Genomic DNA, 21,742 nt, shown 5'->3' on the forward strand with positions numbered 1-21,742 from the left:
GCCCCAGTGTGGCGCTAGGGGGCGCTGTGCTGCAGGGAGCGGGGGATCGGCAGGGGGCGCTCTCCCCGGGCAGCCAGGGCCGGCTCCAATGCCCCAGTGCGGCGCTAGGGGGCGCTGCGCTGCAGGGAGCGGGGGATCAGCAGGGGGCGCTCTCCCCGGGCAGCCAGGGCCAGCCCCGATGCCCCAGGACGGTGCTAGGGGGCGCTGTGCTGCAGGGGGCGGGGGATCAGCAGGGGGCGCTCTCCCCGGGCAGTCAGGGCCGGCCCCGACGCCCCAGGACGGTGCTAGGGGGCGCTGTGCTGCAGGGGGCAGGGGATCAGCAGGGGGCGCTCTCCCCGGGCAGCCAGGGCCAGCCCCGACGCCCCAGGACGGTGCTAGGGGGCGCTCTCCCCACCGTAGCTCCGTCCTTGGGAACAAAGGTTGTCCCTCATTGTGCGTTTGCGCAGCTCCGGGCACAGTCTCACGCCGGGGCTTTCGGGCGCGGTTCTATTGGGATTGCCGCGCTTCCCAAAGAGGCTGAAATGCAGCCAGCTCTGGGGTTGGGGCCGCTTGGTACCAGCTGCATGGAACGCAGCCCGGGACCAGCTGGCCCGGCGCTGAGATGCAGCCACTGCCGGGGCAGGGCAGCTGGGGGCCAGCCACACGGCAACGCCCCATGGGACCAGCTCGACGGGCACGGAGATGGAGCCACCCCTGGGGTGGAGCCCGTTGCGGCGAACAGGAGGCAGCTGGGTAAGGGGCAGGCTGAACCCGGCGCCTTTCAACCTCTTTGGCTAGTTTCCCTGGCCCCCTTTGTCGCTAGGATCCACCTGGGGAACGGCTCACGCCATCAGCGCTGGGAATCCTGCCCTCCATGCCCCTTCTAGCGACCCACACGCACACTGCTCCTGCCCCCCCCCCCCACGCACAAATCCTACCTCCTTGCCCCAGGGCTAGTGCTGGCCACCCTGCGGAGACCATGGAGCACCTGGGATCTCCTGCCTCCCTGTAACCCATGCACTTAAGGAAGCACGTATCAGTGGGGGTTAGACCCTGGGGGCCAGGACTCCTGGGTTCTCTCCCCAGCTCTGGGAGGGGAGTGGGGTCTAGTGGGTTAGAGCTGGGAGCCAGGACTCCTGGGTTCTAGCCCCAGCTCTGGGAGGGGAGTGGGGTCCAGTGGGTTAGAGCTGGGAGCCAGGACTCCTGGGTTCTCTCCCTGGCTCAGAGAGGGGTTGAGTGGTTAGAGTGGGGGGCTGGGAGCCAGGACTCCTGGGTTCTCTCCCTGGCTCAGAGAGGGGAGTGGGGTCTACTGGGTTAGAGCTGGGAGCCAGGACTCCTGGTTCTCTCCCCAGCTCGGGGAAGAGAGTGGGGTCTAGTGGGTTAGAGAACGGGGTGCTGGGAGCCAGGACTCCTGGGTTCTCTCCCCAACTCTGGGAGGGGAGTGGGGTCTACTGGGTTAGAGCTGGGAGCCAGGACTCCTGGGTTCTCTCCCTGGCTCAGAGAGGGGTCTAGTGGTTGGGGGGCTGAGGGGGGCAGCTGGGAGCCAGGATTCCTGGGTTCCATTCCCAGCTCTGCCACAAACAGCCTTACTGGGCCACTTCATTTCTCTGATCTTGTTTCCCCAGCTGTAAAGCAGAACAATCCTGCTTTCAGACTACGAGCTCTTCGGGGGCAGGGACTGCCTCTGATTGGGTCCATGCAGCACCCGGCCCAACATGGCCCCCCCGATCTCAGCCAGGGGGGTTGGGCAGCCCCCCAGCCCGGCAGGGCACAGCGCCCGGCGCACCGGGGCCCCAGTCTCAGGGGTGGCCTCAAGCAATCCTTCAGACACCGCGCTTCGGGATTTTTTAAAATCATTTATCGAAAGTTTAAATGCCGAAAGTGTTACAATAAAAAACACAACCGCTTGGCGAGAAACACACACACACACACACGCAACTGGCTCCAGTGAACTGGGACCCAGGCTAGGGACCAACTCCTGGGCTAAAACACTTCTGAGGCGCACTTGCAAAACCCCTGCAAAAATAGCCAGCCTAGAGCGGCCGATGGGGCTGCAAGAAGCCTGTTCGGGGGCTTAGTTCCCCAGCCCTCTAGCCATGGTATTTTGGCTGTAAACGGCCTTGCAGGACCCCAATGTACCCCCCCGCCCCATCCCCCTAACCACAGAGTCCCAGCTGTCCGGGGCCTCGTAGGATCTCAACTCCCATTCTTCCGCTCCCGGCATTTCGGCGGCGAAAAGCCCACGTTCCCCTCCCTCAAACCCCGGTGTCTGGGCTGCAAAGGCTGGGGCAGAACGCGAAAGCCCCCATCTGAGCCTGCCAGGGTCCTGGCCGGCTCGTTTTCGAGGTAGGCGCGCTGTGATGCCCGATCTCCCAGGAGAGGACTGGGGACGCCGCTGGGGAAAGTCGACCCCATGGCCCTGCCCCTCCCCAGCACAACAAAACTGCCTCCATCCTACAGCCCCGGCCCGCTCTGCCCCCTGTGGGCTTAGGCCAGTAATGCCCCAGGGACAGAGAGGAACACAACGGACCAGTCAAAACTGGGGCTCTCCGGGGAGGCAGCAACCGGGCAATACGGGGGGGTGTACGCAAAGGCACCGGCTTCCTCCTTTCCCTGGGGGGTGTTCAACCCCCACTACACCCCTTCCCCCAAACCCCCCCCACCCCTCCCCGGTCCCCGCTCCCCCGCCCCTCCCCGCACCTCCTGCATGCCGCAGAACAGCTGATCGCAGCGGGCGGGAGGCGCTGGGAGGGAAGGACAGGACTTGATCGGCCGGGCTGCGGGAGGCGTTGGGGAGCTGGCTGCCGGTGGGTGCTAAGCACCCACTAAATGTTTTCCGTGGGTGCTCCAGGGCACCTACGTGTGTGCGGATCGGGTAAAGCACCTGCTTCCGGGTGCCCGGATTTGATTCTCTGCTCCACCACTGAGCCCCTGGGGGAATTTGAGAAGACTGGGGATTAGATGATATCAGGTAGTGGGACTGGATAAAATAGGAAAATGAAAGAGATTGGGGATTAGATTAGACACAGAGCGGGAATTAGATTAGATATGCACTGAGGATTAGGAGAGTGGATCGGAAAACAGATTTTCCGTTCCCTGGAAAACGTTGAGACTTTTTTTCACCCCAAAATTGCAACATTTTTTGCAAACAAAACAGTTAATTTGGGGTTAAAATGTTTCACTTTGGTTCATTCAAAACATTTAGGAATTTCTTTGGTTTTTGGTATAAAATAAATCAACAAAACGAAAAGTGGTTTGCGAACGAAATATTGAAACATGTGACAGTTTCAAATAAAATAAACAAAATGGAATTGACATGATACCATTTGCGGGGGGGGGGGGGGGGAATCCGGTGTTGTCAAAACGGCTTTTTTTTAACATGAAAACCAGTTGTTTTGATAAAAAAAGTTCTGAGCATCTTTTAGGGATTAGATTTGATAATGAGATTAGATTAGGCAGGTAAAAAGGAGACGAGACTGTATTAGACCCAAAGTGGGGGATAAATTAGGTAGATAAAAAAGAGAATAGATATTACACGAGACACTGAGTGGGGATTAGATTAGACAGGTTTAAAAAATGAGAATGGGGATTGTATTTGAAAAGTAAAGAGGGGACTGGAGATTAGATTCAATGCAGAGTGGGGACCAGAGTAAACTGGTGGAATTAAGTTGGACAAATAATGGACTTTTCAGTTCTTTGCAAAAGAATAAGAAGAAGACAAATTTGGGGTCAAAGAGGAAAGGCAATTTTTAAAAACGTCTGGCAAATCAAAAAGGGAAAAAGATCTGTTTCCAGTCAAACTAAATATTTTGAGCTGTTTTTTACATTTTCCCTATTTTAAAACTTAAGTTACAGGCAAATTTCTGTATGACCAGCCACTTCCAAGAGAAAACGCGACACTTCTGAAAGTGCCAAAACAAAAGGTTTCTACTGTTTTCTGGTTTTTATTTTTTTTTCCATGATATTAAATTTGGAATTGAAAATATGAAAAACGTTTCAGCCCTAAGGTGTCAATTTTTTTTTATTTTCCTTGGAGTTTTTTGGCTGGTTTTTCAACCAAAACAATTCAGCAAAACCAAGGACAACTCTTTGAAAGGTTTCGGGTACACCGAATTTGCGGGGGTTTGTAGTTGAAAATGTCACTCACCTCTAAATGGAAGTGGCGAGAAAGGCTAATGTCATCTGGGGTGTATTAACGGGGCGTATTTCAGCTGGAGTAGTGTGTCCAATTCCAGATGCCATGTTACGAAAGATGTGGAGAAATCAGACAGAGTCCAGAGGAAAGAAACAAAAGTGATCGAAGGTTTAGAAACCTGACCTACGGGGAAAGGTTAAAAAACCGGCATGGTTAGTCTAGAGAAAAGAAGACAGAGGGGGGAGAACAGTCTTCAAAGATGTTGAGAGCGGTTACAATGAGGACAGTGGCCAATTGTTCTCCGTGTTTACTGAAGGGAGTGTAAATTAGATTTACACAAGAAGAGATACCATCCAAACGGCTAACAGGATTTAGGCTCCTGAATCCCACAGCGATCCAGGCCATTAGGATCCTAAACCCTACTGACTTCTGGCAAAATTTGTGCTCCTAAAGACCTAGATCCTGGTCGGAGTCAGGTGTTTAAACAGCTGTAAGGATCTGGATCCTATGCCTAAATCAGCGGGCGAGCAAGGCGGGTATTATGGGAGGGGATGAGAAATCAGAGTTAGCGGAGGGAGACAGAGGTAGGAGTGAGGAGAAGGGAAATGACAGGGGACTGACGCAGCAGGATGATGATTCACATCCCATGGGATCAAGCCCGGGCTAAGTCCTCCACACTGTGGCGTGGGCGGGGATCAAACCGAGGCCTCAGGAGCTCTGGCCCATTCCACCCAGGGCGGGGAGTCCAAAGGCAGCTCGGCTTAGTAAGAGTCAGGGATGGGTGAGCCACGCTCATGCTCCAGGGCAACTCAGAGGGGTCAGGAAGGAAATCAACACATACCCACACTGCAATGCAGCACCCCCTGGCGGCGCTCTGGGACGTCGGGGCCAGCACTGATTCCCAGCGCCCAGCGCCCCCTAGTGAGCCCCTGCCCTGCAGCACAGTGCCTGCTAGAGTAGGGTCAAGCTCTCCCAGCCATTCGGGGAGCCCTCCTGACTCCGCCTAACTGTACATGAGACCTGACAGGACAGCAGGTAAAACCAGCGACGGGACCCAGGTGATCGGGAGGGGGAAGTGTCTACTTGCTTGCCCCATCGAGACCCTGATGCGCAGCCGGTCCTGACCCCAGGGGGAAGGGAAGAGGGGAGTTGGTCCTGGCCCCACCCTCACTCCCCATGGGGAGGGGAGGCACAAGGGAGCTGAGATCTCAGCCTCAGGCGTCCTGGAGGTCGGGAATGTCGGAGAGGATCATGGGAGAGCCCAGCTGCAGCTCCTGCTGGAGGGACTCCATATCGGCGGGGTTCATCCGATGGACCTCGAGCCAGTCAGCCAGCAGGGAGGCCGAGAGAGGGGCCGAATCGCCCTGGCTGGTGGGGAGGAAGAAGACAAAGAGAGAGATCAGACAGACGGACGTCGGGCCAGGCCGGGTAAGAACCCCGAGCGCTCTCCCAGTGGGACCCCGGGAAGGACACGAACCCGTGACCCAATGTTGCTGCAGAGCTTCATGGAAGTTGTCGCTCCGGGGCCTTAGCCTGACTACATCTCCCATGATGCCGCAGGATCTCCCTTCTGGCTGAGCATCTGTAAGATCCGAGCCGAGTCTCGGTCTGGTTCTTTGATTGGTTCGGTCCGTTACAGAACTCGTTTGGCAAGGTGTAAACCAGCTCAGGTGGTGGGCTCAGTTCCCCCTAAGCCGCGCGGCCACAGGGGCCGGGACTGGAGAGGAGAGAGGCAGGGGGCGTGCAGGGCTGTGGCGGGGAGAGAGGGCTGGGGGGAGTTCTCTCTCTCCGCCGCAGCCTGCACCCCAAACCCCTCATCCCCAGCCCCACCCCAGAGCCCACATCTCCTGCCGGAGCCCTCATCCCCCCCCGGACCCCAACCCTCTGCCCCAGACCTGAGACCCCTCCGCACCCCGAACCCCTCATCCCTGGCCCCACCCCACAGCCCTCACCCCCAGGGAGATCTCTTACCCCCCGATCACCAACACTCTGCTCTAGCCCTGAGCCCCCTCCTGCACCCCAAACCCTGCATCCCCGGCCCCACCCCAGAGACCATACCCCCAGCCAGAGCCCTCACCCCCCGCACCCTAGCCCTCTGCCCTAGCCCTGAGCCCCCTCCCGCACCCCAACCCCCTCATCCCTGGCCCCACCCCACAGCCCTCACCCCTGCACCCCAACCCTCTGCCTGAACCGCTCCCACACCCCAAACTCATCCCCAGCCCCACCCCAGAGCCTGCACCGCCCCAACCCTCTGCCCCAGCCCTGAGCCCTCTCCCCCACCCCAAACCCCTCATCCCTCACCCCAACCTTCTGCCCCAGCCCTGAGACCCCTCCCGCACCCCTCATCCCCGGTCCCACCCCAAAGACTGTACCCCCCGGCCAGAGCCCTCACCCCCCCACATACCCCAACCCTCTGGCCAAGCCCTGAGCCCCCTCCTGCACCTCAAACCGCTCATCCCCGACCCCAGAACCCACACCCCTCTGCACCCCAACCCTCTGCCCCAGCCCTGAGCCCCCTCCCTCTCCGAACCCCTCAGCCCCGTCCGACCTCACCTCCATATTGGTGCACCTAACAAAACTCATTCCGCACATGGACGTCAAAAATTCGAGGGAACCTTGGCGGTGGGTATGACTGGGTAAAAGAATTGTTTTGGAACGGGCTGGTGAAAAACACTGGTTTGCCGTACCTTCGTAAAATGACTGGTTACGATACAGCTAAGCAAGACTCAAGTTTCACTATATAAACTGGGCTCCAAAAGGAAGCTCTTGGATACGCCAGGATACCGCCCCAGATCAGAGCTGCCGGACCTCAACACCCAGTGGGCAGAAGGTGGAGTCCCCGGATGACCTGATCCTGACTGGCCACCGGGAAAAGTCCACCTGCCTTATGGGGAGTGGTGAGCATTGTGTGCTTGGCGGATGTAATATATTCTGGTCTGGTAGCTGTTAATATATGGAGGATAAGCGTATTACTGTGTGAGGCTCCTTCACTGGTAAAAGACCCCGCAAACCTGCAGAAGAGTACGCCCTGGCCCCCTAGGAACTGGGTATGGGTGGCCCTGAGCCTTAGGAACTGGGTATGGGTGGCCCTGCTCCCCTAGGAACTGGGTATGGGTGGCCCTGAGCCCTAAGGACTGGATAGGGATAGGTGGCTTTTGCCCAGAGCCCTAGGAACTGGGAAAGGGTGGGTGCCCTACAGTGTGTGGGTAACACATCATGGGAGAGCATATCTTCTTGCCATGAGCAGGACTCCCCAGCTAGACTACATCTCCCATGATGCACAACAGCCAGGGACTCCCATGGTGCACCGCCTCCCTCTTCAGAAAGGGGAATCATGGTGCACTGTGGGAGATGCAGTCCAGTGAGGGAGCCCATCTCAGAAGGCAGAAGGAAATAACCCAGCCACTATTCCCAGGATGCACTGGGGCAGGTCAGCCAAAGGGGAAAACCACAGTGCATCATGGGAGATGTAGTCTAACCGGAGTGCCTGACCTATAGAAAGCATGAGGCACCAGAAGAACCCCCATGAGTGGACCTAATGGATCAGCGCAGGGGAAGGGCTGGGAGCCAGGACTCCTGGGTTCTCTCCCCGGCTCTGGGAAGGCAGTGGGATCTAGTGGTTAGCGCAGCGGGGAGCTGTCCCTGCTGTGCGACACTCTCACCTGTCCCTGTTCTCCCCCACCATGTCGAAGGACTGATTCAGGAACTCCTCCAGATCAAAGCCCACGCCGTAGCCTGCCCCGCTGCCCTTGGGGGTCACCGAGAAGACGGGCGGCAGGAGATCCTCCACCTGCGATGGCAGGGAGACACAGTGAGCGTGGCACCCCCCAGGCCCATCTCGCCCGTCCCCACCCGGGGCAGGATCCTCCCGACCAGCTGCTCCCCGGCACAGAGGGAGATGCCCCATCCGGGCCCACCTCACTGGATCAGTGCTGGCGCCCCCTAGGGGGGAAAGGCCCCGTTACCTGCGACTTGGAAAGCTGCTGCGTGACCATGGTGATGTCAGGCGACTCCGGGGGGGCGGTTTCCAGCGACGTGGCCATAGCGATCGGGTGCTGGCCGGGCCCTTTGACTCCTCCCACTGCCGGAGCCGGAGCCCTCTTCCCCATCTCCTGCAGGAAGATGGCCGGATCCAACCCCACGCCCTCCCTGCCTGGTGTCACAAGGCTGCCTACGGTGCGGACTGATGGCCCCTCTTGCGGCTGTGTCCCGCTAGGAGTCGTCGGGGCTTCCCCAGGTGCTGGCCTCCCGGCCACGGACCAGTTCTCTGGGCACTGGACACCGGGCCATGCACTGATCCCCGCCAGGCCAAAGGGGGCCTGGAAGATCTGACCCGGGGTGTATTTGACACTCAGGAGGCACTCGGGTTTAGCCAGAGCTTTGTGGCAAGCTGAGGGGGCCACCAGAACCGGAGGGAAGGGGCCGGGCGGGGCCGGGAAGTACTGGACAATGTTGGGGGCCGAGGCGTGGGCTGGATCCGCAACTATTGGCAGTACGGTGAGTTTGGAGCTGCCTCCGGCTGGTGCCTTCTCAGGGAAGCTCAAGAAATCTGATGTGGCCGGGACGTGACCAGCTGGCGTGGCTGGGAGGTGGCCAACGGCACCTGGTGGAACGTGACCAGCAGGGGTGGCTGGGAGGCGGCCAGTGGCTTCCGATGGAATGTGGCCAGCAGGAGTGGATGGGAGGTGACCAGCAGCTCCTGGCAGAACGTGGCCAGCAGGGGTGGCTGGAAGGTGGCTAGCGGCTCCCGGTTGAAGGTGGCCAGCAGGGGTGGCTGGAAGGTGGCCAGCGGCTCCCGGTTGAAGGTGGCCAGCAGGGGTGGCTGGAAGGTGGCCAGCGGCTCCCGGTTGAAGGTGGCCAGCAGGGGTGGCTGGAAGGTGGCCAGCAGGGGTGGCTGGAAGGTGGCCAGCGGCTCCCGGTTGAAGGTGGCCAGCAGGGGTGGCTGGGAGGTGGCCAGCAGCTCCCAGTGGAACATGGCCAGCAGGCGTGGTTGGAAGGTGGCCAGCAGGTGCAGCTGGAAGGTGGCCAGCGGCTCCCGGTTGAAGGTGGCCAGCAGGAGTGGCTGGGAGGTGGCCAGTGGCTCCTGGTCGAAGGTGGCCAGCAGGGGTGGCTGGGAGGTGGCCAGCAGCTCCCAGTGGAACATGGCCAGCAGGCGTGGTTGGAAGGCGGCCGGCAGGTGCAGCTGGAAGGTGGCCGGCAGCTCCCGGTGGAACGTGACCAGCAGGCGTGGCTGGGAGGTGGCCAGCGGCTCCCGGTTGAAGGTGGCCAGCAGGGGTGGCTGGAAGGTGGCCAGAGGCTCCCGGTTGAAGGTGGCCAGCAGGGGTGGCTGGAAGGTGGCCAGCGGCTCCCGGTTGAAGGTGGCCAGCAGGGGTGGCTGGAAGGTGGCCAGCGGCTCCCGGTTGAAGGTGGCCAGCAGGGGTGGCTGGGAGGAGGCCAGCAGCTCCCAGTGGAACATGGCCAGCAGGCGTGGTTGGAAGGTGGCCAGCAGGTGCAGCTGGAAGGTGGCCAGCGGCTCCCGGTTGAAGGTGGCCAGCAGGAGTGGCTGGGAGGTGGCCAGTGGTTCCTGGTCGAAGGTGGCCAGCAGGGGTGGCTGGGAGGTGGCCAGCAGCTCCCAGTGGAACATGGCCAGCAGGCGTGGTTGGAAGGCGGCCGGCAGGTGCAGCTGGAAGGTGGCCGGCAGCTCCCGGTGGAACGTGACCAGCAGGCGTGGCTGGGAGGTGGCCAGTAGGTGCAGCTGGAAGGTGGCCAGCGGCTCCCGGTGGAACATGACCAGTGGCTCCCGGTGGAACGTGGCCGGCAGGCGCGGCTGGGCCGTGGTCCGTGGGCCCGTTGTGAGCCGGTTTCTGGTGGTTCCGGTCAATCATCTTGGTCCATCGCTCCAGGAGGCTGCGGTCGTTCTCGCTCAGCACTAGCCCGCGCAGCACGTCCCCACGCCGCAGCTCCTTCCGCTCCTTCTCCTTCTGCTTCTTCTCCCGCTCCTTGGCCCGCTCCTGGCGCCGCTTCCGCTTCTCCTCCCGCTCCCGCTGCCGCTCCTGGGCCGTCACCGGCTTCCGCACGTCCTGGGGCTCCGGCACGGAGCACTGGGTGTCTGGGAACAAAGCAGAGAGGAGTCAGCTCACTCCCGACCCCTGCTAGCCCAGCCCTGCCCCCCCCAAGCTCTGCCAGTGCCCCTCCCTCCCGACCCGCAACCCCCTGCTGTCCAAGGCAAGGCAGAGACAGGAAGAAACCAGCAAGAGAACACTAAACAATGTCTCGCACAACCTCCTCCTAGACAAACTAGGGAAACACAGCCTAGATGGAGCTACTGTAAGGTGGGTACAAAACTGGATGGAAAACAGTTCCCAGAGAGTAGTTATCAGTGGTTCACGGTCAGGCTGAAAGGGCATAACGAGTGGGGTCCTGCAGGGATCAGTTCTGGGCCCAGTTCTGTTCAATATCTTCCTCAATGATTTAGATAATGGCATAGCGAGTTCACGTATAAAGTTTGCGGACGATACCAAACTGGGAGGTTGCAAGCGCTTTGGAGGATAGGATTAAAATTCAAAATGCTCTGGACAAACTGGAGAAATGGTCTGAAGCCAATAGGATGGAATTCAATAAGGACAAATGCAAAGGACTCCACTTAGGAAGGAAAAATCAGTCGCACACACACCGAATGGGAAATGACGGCCTGGGAAGGAAGACTGCAGACAGGGATCTGCGGGTCAGAGCGGATCACAAGCTAAGTATGAGTCAACAGTGTGACACTGTTGCAAAAAAAAGCAAACATCCTTCTGGGCTGTATCAGCAGGAGCGTTGTCAGCAAGTCACGAGCAGTAATTCTTCCGCTCTACTCCACGCGGAAATGGAATCAGCTGGAGTACTGTGTGCAGTTCTGGGCGCCACATTTCAGGAAGGATGTGGACAAATTGGAGAAAGTCCAGAGAAGAGCAACAAAAATGATTCAAGGTCTGGAAAACATGAGCTGTGAGGGAAAAACTGGGTTTGTTGAGTCTACAGGAGAGAAGACTGAGAGGGGGCATAAGAACAGTTTTCAAGGTTGTTACAAGGAGGAGGATGAAAAATTGTTCTCGTTAACCTCTGAGGATAGAATAAGACACAATGGGCTTAATTGCAGCAAGGATGGTTTAGGTTGGACATCAGGAAAAACTTCCTACCTGTCAGGGTGGTTAAGCCCTGGAATAACTTGCCTAGGGAGGTTGTGGAATCTCCATCACTGGGGATTTTTAAGAGCAGGTTGGACAGACACCTGACAGGGATGGTCTAGATAATACTTAGCCCTGCCATAAGTGCAGGGGACTGGACTAGATGACCTCTCGAGGTCACTTCCGGTCCTACACATCTCCGATTCTATGAAAATCAGAAATAGAACCCAGGAGTCCTGGCTCCCAGCCCTCCCCGCTCTAACCACTAGAGCCCACTCCCCACCCAGAGAGACGAGAACCCAGGACTCCTGGCTCCCAGCCCCCGTGCTCTAACCACTAGACCCCACTCCCCACCCACAGAGGAGGAGAGAACCCAGGCATCACGGCCTTTCACCTTTGTTCTTATTGCGCAGAGCCGACTTCAGCAGGGCGGCCTTGAGCGCTGCCTTGGTGTCGTCCGAGATGGCCCCCTCCCTCTTCGGCGGCGCTGCCTCCGGCTCAGCCTTTACCTCGGCCGGCCCCTCGGGCTGCGGGGGAGCCCCGGGCGAGGTCAGGTCAATAGTCTCCGGAGGGTACGGGACTTCCCCGGGGGCTGGCGACTCCATGGCATAGTCTCCCCCGGTGGATCCGGCACTGGGCATGTCCACGTCCTGGCAGCGCAAGGGGGCGGCGGGGGCGGGCGCGGCGGCCGGCCGGAGGGCGGGCTTGAAACTTATCTGCCGGCGGATCCCTTCGCGGCGCGCGTGGAAGTCGCGGATCTCGGCCACGATGGCCTCCTTGATGCGCTCCTTGGTGAGGACCTGCTTGTCGAAGTCGAAATCGAAGGCGGGCACGCAGTCGGGCTCATCGTCCGGGTCGTGGTACTTGGCCACGAAGGGGTGCTTGAGGGCCTCGGCCACAGCGATCCGCTCCCGGGGGTCGAAGTGCAGCATCTTGGCCAGCAGCGCCAGGGCCGAGCGGTCGGCCTGCTGGTAGAGGTTCTCCCAGGGCACCGGCTGGCGGGAGGGCAGGCTCTGGATGTAGGCGCGCACCCGGTCGGCCCCGATGGCGTGGATCACCTTGGCGGACGGCGTGCCCAGAACCGTCATGATCAGCTGCAGCTGGTGGATGTAATTCTTCCCGGGGAAGAGCTGCTTGCGGCCCAGCATCTCGGCGAAGATGCAGCCGACGGACCACATGTCGATAGCCTGCGTGTATTCATGGAGGGAGAGCATGAGTTCCGGGGCCCGGTACCACCGCGTGGCCACGTATTCAGTCATGAAGTATTTGTACTCGTCCGGCTTGGTGCACAGCCCCCGGGCCATGCCGAAATCACCGATCTTCAGCTCGCAGTTCTCGTTGATGAGCAGGTTGCTGGGCTTGAGGTCGCGGTGGATGACGTTGGCCGAGTGGATGTATTTGAGGCCCCGGAGCAGCTGGTAGAGGAAGTATCGGACGTGTTCCAGCGTGAGGGGCTGGGAGGAGTGGATGATCTGGTGAAGGTCGCTCTCCATCAGGTCTAGCACCACGTACCTGCCGGAGCATGGGGAAGTCAGCGGGGAGAGGACCCAGAAGTCCTGACTCCCAGCCCCCACCCCTGCTAACTCGCTAAACTCCCCTCCCTATAGAACCCAGAGGTCCGGGCTCCGAGGCCTCCCTGCTCTAACCCACTAGACCCCAGTTCCTTCCCAGAACCAGGGAGAGAACCCAGGAGTCTACCTCCCAGCCCCCCGACTCCCCTCCCAGAGCTGGGGGGTATAGAATCATACAATATCAGGGTTCGAAGGGACCTCAGGAGGTCATCTAGTCCAACCCCCTGCTCAAAGCAGGACCAATCCCCAATTTTTGCCCCAGATCCCTAAATGGCTCCCTCAAGGATTGAATTCACAATCCTGGGTTTAGCTGGCCAATGCTCAAACCCCTGAGCTATCCCTCCCCACAGGTTGTGTCCTGGCTACCAACCCCACCTAGCTCTACCCACTAGACCCCACTCTCTTCCCATAGCTGGACATAGAACCCAGGAGTCACAGAATCATAGGACTGGAAGGGACCTCGAGAGGTCATCTAGTCCAGTCCCCTGCACTCATGGCAGGGCTAAGTATTATCTAGACCATCCTTGTCAGGTGTCTGTCCAACCTGCTCTTAAAAATCCCCAATGATGGAGATTCCACAACCTCCCTAGGCAAGTTATTCCAGGGCTTAACCACCCTGACAGGTAGGAAGTTCTTCCTCATGTCCAAGCTTCAATTTAAACCCATTGCTTCTCATCCTAGCCTCAAAGGTTAAGGAGATCACTTTTTCTTTCTCCTCCTTGTAACAACCTTTTACACACTTGAAAACTGTTCTCACATCCCCTCTCCATCTTCTCTTCTCCAGACTAAACAAACCCAGTTCTTTCATTCTTCCCTCACAGCTCATGGTTTCTAGACCTTGAATCGTTTCTGTTGCTCTTCTCTGGACTTTCTCCAATTTGTCCACATCTTTCCTGAAATGTGACACCCAGAACCTGACCCAATACTCCAGCTGAGGCCTAATCAGTGCTGAGCAGAACAGAAGAATTACTTCTCGTGTCTTGCTTACAACACTCCTGCTAATACATCCCAGAAGGATGTTTGCTTTTTTTGCAACAGCTTTACACTGTTGACTCATATTTAGCTTGTGATCCACTATGACCCCCAGCCCCCAGATCCCTTTCCGCAGTCCTCCTTCCTAGGCAGTCATTTCCCATTCTGTGCGTGCGCAACTGTTTGTTCCTTCCTAAGTGGAGTACACTGAATTTCATCCTATTTACTTCAGACCATTTCTCCAGTTTGTCCAGAGCATTTTGGATTTTAATCCTATCCTCCAAAGCACTTGCAACCTCTCCCAGGTTGGTATCATCTGCAAACTTTATACGTGTACTCTCTATGCCATGATCTAAATCACTGAGGAAGATATTGAACAGAACCAGACTCAGAACCAATCCCTGTGGGACCCCACTCGTTATTCCTTTCCAACATGACTGTGAACCACTGATAACTACTCTCTGGGAACCGTTTTCCAGCCAGTTTTGCACCCACCTTACAGTAGCTCCATCTAGGTTGCATTTCCCTAGTTTGTTTATGAGGAGGTCATGGGAGACAGTATCAAAAGCTTTACTAAAGTCAAGATACACCACATCTACTGCTTTCCCCCCATCCACAAGGCTTGCTACCCTGACAAAGAAAGCTATCAGGTTGGTTTGACATTATTTGTTCCTGACAAATCCTTGCTCACTGTTACCTATCACCTTATTATCTTCTAGATGTTTGCAAATTGATTGCTTAATTATTTGTTGCATTATCTTTCTGGGTACACAAGTTAAGATGACTGGTTTGTAATTCCCCGGGTTTTATAGATGGTCACTATATTTGCCCTTTTCTAGTCTTCTGGAATCTCTCCCCTCTTCCATGACTTCTCAAAGATAATCGCTAATGGCTCAGATATCTCCTCAGTCAGCTCCCTGAGTAGTCTAGGATGCATTTCATAGGCCCTGGTGATTTGAAGACATCTAACTTGTATAAGTAATTTTTAACTTCCTCTTTTCCTATTTTAGCCTCTGTCCTACCTCATTTTCACAGGCATTCACTACGTTAGACGTCCAATCGCCACCAACCTTCATGGTGAAAACTGAAACAAAGAGGTCATTAAGCACCTCTGCCATTTCCACATTTTCTGTTATTACTTTTCCCCCCCTCACTGAGTAATGGGCCTACCCTGTCCTTGGTCTTCCTCTTGCTTCAAATGTATTTTTAGAATGTTTTCTTGTTATCCTTTATGTCTCTAGCTAGTTTGATCTTGTTTTGTGCCTTGGCCTTTCTAATTTTGTCTCTACATGCTTGTGTTATTTGTTTATATTCATCCTTTGTAATTTGACAGAGTTTCCACTTTTTGTAGAACTCTTTTTTTTTTATGTTTAGATCACTCGAAGATCTCCTGGTTAACCCAGGGTGGTCTCTTGCCATACTTCCTATCTTTCCTAAGCAGCGGGATAGTTTGTTCTTGTGCCCTTAATAATGTCTCCTTGAAAAACTGCCGACTGTCTTCAATTGTTTTTCCCCTTAGACTTGCTTCCCATGGGATATTACCTACCAACTCCCTGAGTTTGCTAACGTCTGCCTTCTTGAAATCCAATGTCTTATTGTGCTGTTCTCCCGCCTACCCTTCCTTAGAAATCATGAACTTTATCATTTCATGATCACTTTCACCCAAGCTGCCTCCCACTTTCAAATTCTCAACCAACTCCTCCCTATTTGTCAAAATCAAATCTAGAACAGCCTCCCGCCTAGTATCTTTCTCCACCGTCTGAAATAAAAAATGGTCTCCAATACAGTCCAAGAACTTGTTGGATAATCTGTGCCCTGCGGTGTTATTTTCCCCACAGATGTCTGGGTGGTTGAAGTCCCCCGTCACCACCAAGTCCTGGACTTTGTATGATTTTGTTAGCTGTTTAAAAGAAGCCTCATCTGTCTCTTCTTCCTGGTTAGGTGGTCTGTAGTAGACCCCAACCATGACATCAGCCTTGGTTTTACCCCTTTTATCCTTACCCAGAGACTTTCAACAAGTCTGTCTCTTATTTCCATCTCAGCCTCAGTCCAAGTGTATGCATTTTTAATATATAAGGCAACACCTCCTCCCGTTTTTCCCTGCCTGTCCTTCCTGAGTAAGCTGTACCCGTCTATACCAATGTTCCAGTCGTGCGTATTATCCCACCAGGTCTCTGTAATGCCAACTAGGTCATAGTTGTATTTATTTTCCAGCATTTCGAGTTCTTCCTTCGTATTCCCCATACTTCTGGCTACCAACCCCACCTACTTCTAACCACTAGACCCCACTCTCCTTCCAAAGCCAGGGTCCTGCCTCCCAGCCCCCCCGCCCCGTTCTAACCACTAGACCCCACTCCCCTCCCAGGGCTGGGGATAGGACCCAGGCGTCCGGGCGGGCGCTCACACGGATTTGAAGTCGTCATAGGGCACGGCGGGTTTCAGGATGTCTTTGATGGCGATGATGTTGTCGTGCTTGAAGTGTTTGAGGATCTTGAGCTCGCGGAGGGTGCGCTTGGCGTTCATCACCACATCGAAGGCGTTGGGGATCTTCTTGATCGCCACCTGCTGGCCTGGAGGCAAACAGCACAGGGAGAGTCAGAGCAGAGACACCATCCCCTGCGCAGCCCTCCCCTATGGATCCCGGGAGTCCTGGCTCCCAGCCCCCACCACCCACTAGACCCCACGCCCCTCCCAGGAGTGGGGATGGGACCCAGGCGTCCGAGCTGACCTGTGGATCTGCGGCGGGCAGAGCTGACCACGCCGTAGGCTCCGGTGCCGATGGTCTCGATGACCTCGTACTCGTCCCCCACCTCGAAGGTGACGTCCAGGGAGCGGGCCTTGAGGATGGCCAGGTTCTTGGCCGCGACGGTGGCCCGGTGGGCCGGCTCCCGCTTGCCCCGCTCCTCGGCCTCCTCCTCTTCCTCCTTCCGCGGCTCTGCCATGGCACCTGCTCCCCTGCCGAGGGAGGGCAGGCGGGGAGATCAAAGAGAGAAGCCAGGAGTCCGGGGACGGGTGGGGGGGCCCAGCAGGGGACAGCACGAGGGGGGGATGCGGGAGGGGGCAGGAAACGGGGGGCGCGGGGGAGGCGGGGCCTCAACCAGCCATGGCGGGGGAGGGGAAGAGGCAGACCAGGAGGGGGCGGGGCTTTGGGGCAGGGGGCGGGGCCCCGTAGGGAGGGGCGGGGCCTCGGGGACAGGGGGCGGGGCCGGACGGGGAGGGGGCGGGGCCTCTTTCCCTTATGGGGCGGGGGTCTCTCTCCCATATGGGGAGGAGCCAACGGCCCCCCCCAGGGGGCGGGGTCTCCGCAAGGGGCGGGGCGGGGCAGCGGGGAGTCCCCAGAGGGGCGGGGCCTCGCGGGCCCTCTCACCGGCTCGCGCCCGGTACCCTGCCAGCCCCGGGCTGGTTCCCTCTCGGGTCCGCCGCTCCCTGCTCCGTCCTCGAGTGCCCGGATGTCTCCGCTCCCGCCCAATCACACTGGAGGCCGGGGCGGGGCCCTCAGAAGCGCGCAGGTGTTTGGCGGGACCAAGTCCCGCCCCCTCCTGGTAGTTGGGCCAATCGGCGGCGGGGTCCCGTGACTATCAGCCAATCAGACTGGAGGGGGCGCGACCTCGCCCGAGAGGAGCGCTTTCTGCAAGCAATTCCCGCCCCTACAAAGATTCGACAAATCAGAGGTTAGTTCAGTGAGAATGCAGCCAATCAGAGAGCGAAGGACGCGAGGCCAATCCCTGCGCACGGCAACGGCGTTATGTTCCTCAAAGTCCCGCCTTCTAGCAGAGTTTGACCAATCACAAGGAGGATGCGAGCAGTTTCCAGCCAATCAGAAAATGGGAAGCTCAGGCAGAGGCAGGTGGAGCTGTGTTCTTCCCTAAATCCCGCCCTCTCTCAACGATTGGCCAATCAAGAGACGGCTATATGGACAAACCAGCCAGTCAGAAAGAGAAAATTGATCCTTTCCACGGCTCGCCTACTTCAGGAATTCAACCAATCAGCGATTACTTCCTCATTAATCCTGTCCAATCAGAGCGCAACAATGGAAGGGGGGGGATTTAAAGGGCCAACCAGCGTTTTATGGATGAGAAAAATTAAAGGGCCAGTGACCGTGGGAACAGCTCTGGGAGCGGAGTGGGGGCTGGTGGTTAGAGCAGGGGAGGCTGGTAGCCAGGACTCCTGGGTTCTCTCCCCAGCTCTGGGAGAGGAGTGGGGGCTGGTGGTTAGAGCAGGGGGGGCTGGGAGCCAAGACTCCTGGGTTCTCTCCCCAGCTCTGGGAGGGGAGTGGGGGCTGGTGGGTTAGAGCAGGGGGGGCTGGGAGCCCGGACTCCTGGGTTCTCTCCCCAGCTCTGCGAGGGGAGTGGGGGCTGGTGGTTAGAGCAGGGGAGGCTGGGAGCCGGGACTCCTGGGTTCTGTCCCCACCTCTGGGAGGGGAGTGGGGGCTGGTGGGTTAGAGCAGGGGAGGCTGGGAGCCAGGACTCCTGGGTTCTCTCCCCAGCTCTGGGAGGGGAGTGGGGGCTGGTGGGTTAGAGCAGGGGGGGCTGGGAGCCCGGACTCCTGGGTTCTCTCCCCAGCTCTGCGAGGGGAGTGGGGGCTGGTGGTTAGAGCAGGGGAGGCTGGGAGCCGGGACTCCTGGGTTCTGTCCCCACCTCTGGGAGGGGAGTGGGGGCTGGTGGGTTAGAGCAGGGGAGGCTGGGAGCCAGGACTCCTGGGTTCTCTCCCCAGCTCTGCGAGGGGAGTGGGGGCTGGTGGGTTAGAGCAGGGGAGGCTGGGAGCCAGGACTCCTGGGTTCTCTCCCCAGCTCTGGGAGGGGAGTGGGGGCTGGTGGGTTAGAGCAGGGGGCTGGGAGCCCGGACTCCTGGGTTCTCTCCCCAGCTGCAGGGCGGGCGGGGGAGGGGAGTGACAATCCGATTGAAGCCCCAGGGTGCAGTGAATTGTCACCCCTAGACTGGGTTGCCAACTTTCTACTCCCATAAAACTGAATACCTTTGCCTCGTCCCCTGCCCTGCCCCTTCTCCAAGGCCCCGCCCTCATCCACTCCAGCCCCCCCCCACACACACACACACACACATCCTTTGCTCTCCCCACTTCATTTATTTTCACCAGGCTGGGGCAGGGGCGTGGGCTCCAGCTGGGGGTGCGGGCTCCGGGGCGGGGCCAGAAATGAGGAGTTGAGGGAGGGGGATCCGGGCTGAGGCAGGGGGTTGGGTGCGGGCTCCAGCTCGGGGTGTGGGCTCTGGGGCGGGGGATGAGGGGTTTGGGTGCAGGAGGGTGCTCCGGGCTGGGTTGGGAGTGCGGGAGAGGGATCTGGGCTGGGGCCGTGCAGGGGTTGGGGTGCAGGAGAGGGTGAGGGCTCTGCGGTGGGGCTGGGGATGAGGGGTTTGGGGTGCAGGAGGGTGCTCCGGGCTGGGTTGGGAGTGCGGGAGAGGGATCTGGGCTGGGGCCGTGCGGGGGTTGGGGTGCAGGAGAGGGTGAGGGCTCTGCGGTGGGGCTGGGGATGAGGGGTTTGGGGTGCAGGAGGGGGCGCCGGGCTGGGGATGAGGGGTTCAGCGTGTGGGAGGGGGCTCCGGCCTGGGGCAGGTGGTTGGGGCGCAGGCAGGTGTGACGGCTCCGGCTGGGGGTGTGGGCTCTGGGATGGAGCGGGGCATGAGGGGTTTGCGGTGCAGCAGGGCGCTCGGGGTTAGGTTTGGAGGGCGGGAGGGGTATCAGGGCTGGGGCAGGGGGTTGGGGCATGGGAGGGAGTCAGGGTGCAGGCTCCAGGCAGCGCTTACCTCAAGCAGCTCCCGGAAGCAACGGCGTGTCCTGCCTCTGGCTCTTACATGGCCAATGGGAGCTGCGGAGCCGGCGCTTGGGCAGGGGCAGCGTGAGGACTCCCCTGGCTGCCCCTATGCATAGGATCTGGAGGGGGGACATGCCACTGCTTCCGGGAGCCGCATGGAGCCAGAGCACTCGGGGAGCCTGCCGGACCGGCCTTTTAACAGCCCGGTCAGCAGCGCTGACCGGAGCCGCCAGGGTCCCTTTTCGACCGGGCGTTCCAGTCGAAAACCAGCCACCTGGCAACCCTACCCCTAGAGTTTGCGGTGGGTAAACACATCTTATCCCCACCAGACCCGCCCCGCCCCGCCCTGCCCTGCCGGGGCTGGGAGCCAGCGAGTGCCGGGCTGCCCCCTGCTCGGCTGTGGGGGTGCCTCTGGCTCCCGCTCATCACCTGCCTCTGGATGTGTGTGTGTGTAAATCTGGCTGTTTGCGTGACAGAGAGCCCCTTCGCAAGCATGTCTGTGCGTGCGTGTTTGTGGCTGGCTCTGCATGTGTGTGTGAGAGAGAGAGAGAGAGAGATTCTGGCTGTTAGCCGGTGGGTGGGTGTGGGGCGAGGGTGCGTGTGCACAATTCTGGCTGTGAACCTCTGTGTGTGTGTGATTCTGGCTGTGAACCTCTGTGTGTGTGTGTGTGTGTGTGTGTGTGTGATTCTGGCTGTGAACCTCTGTGTGTGTGTGTGTGTGTGTGTGTGTGTGTGTGTGTGATTCTGGCTGTTAGCCTGTGGGGGTGTGGGGGTGGGGGTGTGATTCTGGCTGTTAGCCGGTGTGTGTGTGTGTGTGTGATTCTGGTTGTTAGCCTGTGGGGGTGGGGGGGTGGGGGTGTGATTCTGGCTGTTGGCCGGTGTGTGTGTCTGTGTGTGTGTGATTCTGGCTGTTAGCCGGTGGGGGTGGGGGTGTGTGTGATTCTGGCTGTTAGCTGGTGGGGGTGGGGGTGTGTGAGATTCTGGCTGTTGGCCGGGGTGTGTGTGTGTGTGTGTGTGATTCTGGCTGTTAGCCGGTGGGGGTGGGGGGGGGGTGATTCTGGCTGTTAGCCGGTGGGGGGGCTGTGATTCTGGCTGTTAGCCGGTGGGGTGGGGGGTGTGATTCTGGTTGTTAGCCTGTGGGGGTGTGGGGGTGGGGGTGTGATTCTGGCTGTTGGCCGGTGTGTGTGTCTGTGTGTGTGTCTGTGTGTGTGTGATTCTGGCTGTTGGCCGGTGTGTGTGTGTGTGTGTGTGTTTGTGATTCTGGCTGTTAGCTGGTGGGGGTGGGGGTGTGTGAGATTCTGGCTGTTGGTCGGGGGGTGTGTGTGTGTGTGATTCTGGCTGTTAGCCAGTGGGGGTGGGGGGGTGATTCTGGCTGTTAGCCGGTGGGGATCGGGGGGGGTGTGATTCTGGCTGTTAGCCGGTGGGGGGGGGGTGATTCTGGCTGTTAGCCGGTGGGGGTGGGGGGGGGTGATTCTGGCTGTTAGCCGGTGGGGGGGGGGTGATTCTGGCTGTTAGCCGGTGGGGGGGTGGGGGGGGTGATTCTGGCTGTTAGCCGGTGGGGGTGGGGGTGTGTGTGATTCTGGCTGTTAGCTGGTGGGGGTGGGGGGGGTGATTCTGGCTGTTAGCCGGTGGGGGTGGTGGGGGGGTGATTCTGGCTGTTAGCCGGTGGGGGTGGGGGGGTGTGATTCTGGCTGTTAGCCGGTGGGGGGGGTGTGATTCTGGCTGTTAGCCGGTGGGGGGGTGGGGGGGTGATTCTGGTTGTTGGCCGGTGTGTGTGTGTGTGTGTGTGTGATTCTGGTTGTTGGCCGGTGTGTGTGTCTGTGTGTGTGTGATTCTGGCTGTTAGCCGGGGTGTGTGTGTGTGTTTGTGATTCTGGCTGTTAGCTGGTGGGGGTGGGGGTGTGTGAGATTCTGGCTGTTGGTCGGGGGGTGTGTGTGTGTGTGTGATTCTGGCTGTTAGCCGGGGGGGGTGGTGATTCTGGCTGTTAGCCGGTGGGGGTGGGGGGGTGTGATTCTGGCTGTTAGCCGGTGGGGGGGGTGTGATTCTGGCTGTTAGCCGGTGGGGGTGGGGGGGGTGTGATTCTGGCTGTTAGCCGGTGGGGGTGGGGGGGTGATTCTGGCTGTTAGCCGGTGGGGGTGTGTGTGTGTGTGATTCTGGCTGTTAGCCGGTGGGG

At 58.8% G+C, this 21,742-nt stretch overlaps 1 protein-coding gene across 1 annotated transcript; it reads right to left on the reverse strand.

The window, feature by feature from the left end:
* Positions 1–1,815: 1,815 nt before the first annotated feature.
* On the reverse strand, positions 1,816–20,200 carry MAPK7 (mitogen-activated protein kinase 7). The gene is made up of 9 exons (XM_077820491.1): positions 19,562–20,200; positions 17,170–17,449; positions 16,531–16,757; positions 16,207–16,372; positions 11,654–12,771; positions 9,669–10,202; positions 8,080–9,410; positions 7,777–7,904; positions 1,816–5,482 (listed from the first exon to the last, which is right to left on the reverse strand). Exons 3-9 carry the CDS (start codon positions 16,742–16,744, stop codon positions 5,329–5,331), a joined length of 3,645 nt encoding a protein of 1,214 aa, XP_077676617.1. The 5' UTR covers positions 16,745–16,757; positions 17,170–17,449; positions 19,562–20,200; the 3' UTR covers positions 1,816–5,328.
* Positions 20,201–21,742: the final 1,542 nt, after the last annotated feature.

Source organism: Eretmochelys imbricata, chromosome 6 (assembly GCF_965152235.1).
Source record: "Eretmochelys imbricata isolate rEreImb1 chromosome 6, rEreImb1.hap1, whole genome shotgun sequence".
Taxonomy (NCBI): domain Eukaryota; kingdom Metazoa; phylum Chordata; order Testudines; family Cheloniidae; genus Eretmochelys; species Eretmochelys imbricata.

Coding starts and splice junctions, on each gene's coding strand:
- MAPK7 (XM_077820491.1), bottom strand. CDS start 16,744: ATGGCAGAGCCGCGGAAGGAGGAAGAGGAGGAGGCCGAGGAGCGGGGC. Junction 10,203..11,653: donor TCTGCGCAATAAGAACAAAG/GTGAAAGGCCGT, acceptor CTTTGTTCCCAG/ACACCCAGTGCTCCGTGCCG. Junction 5,483..7,776: donor GTGGGGGAGAACAGGGACAG/GTGAGAGTGTCG, acceptor CCTCCCCACCAG/CCAGGGCGATTCGGCCCCTC.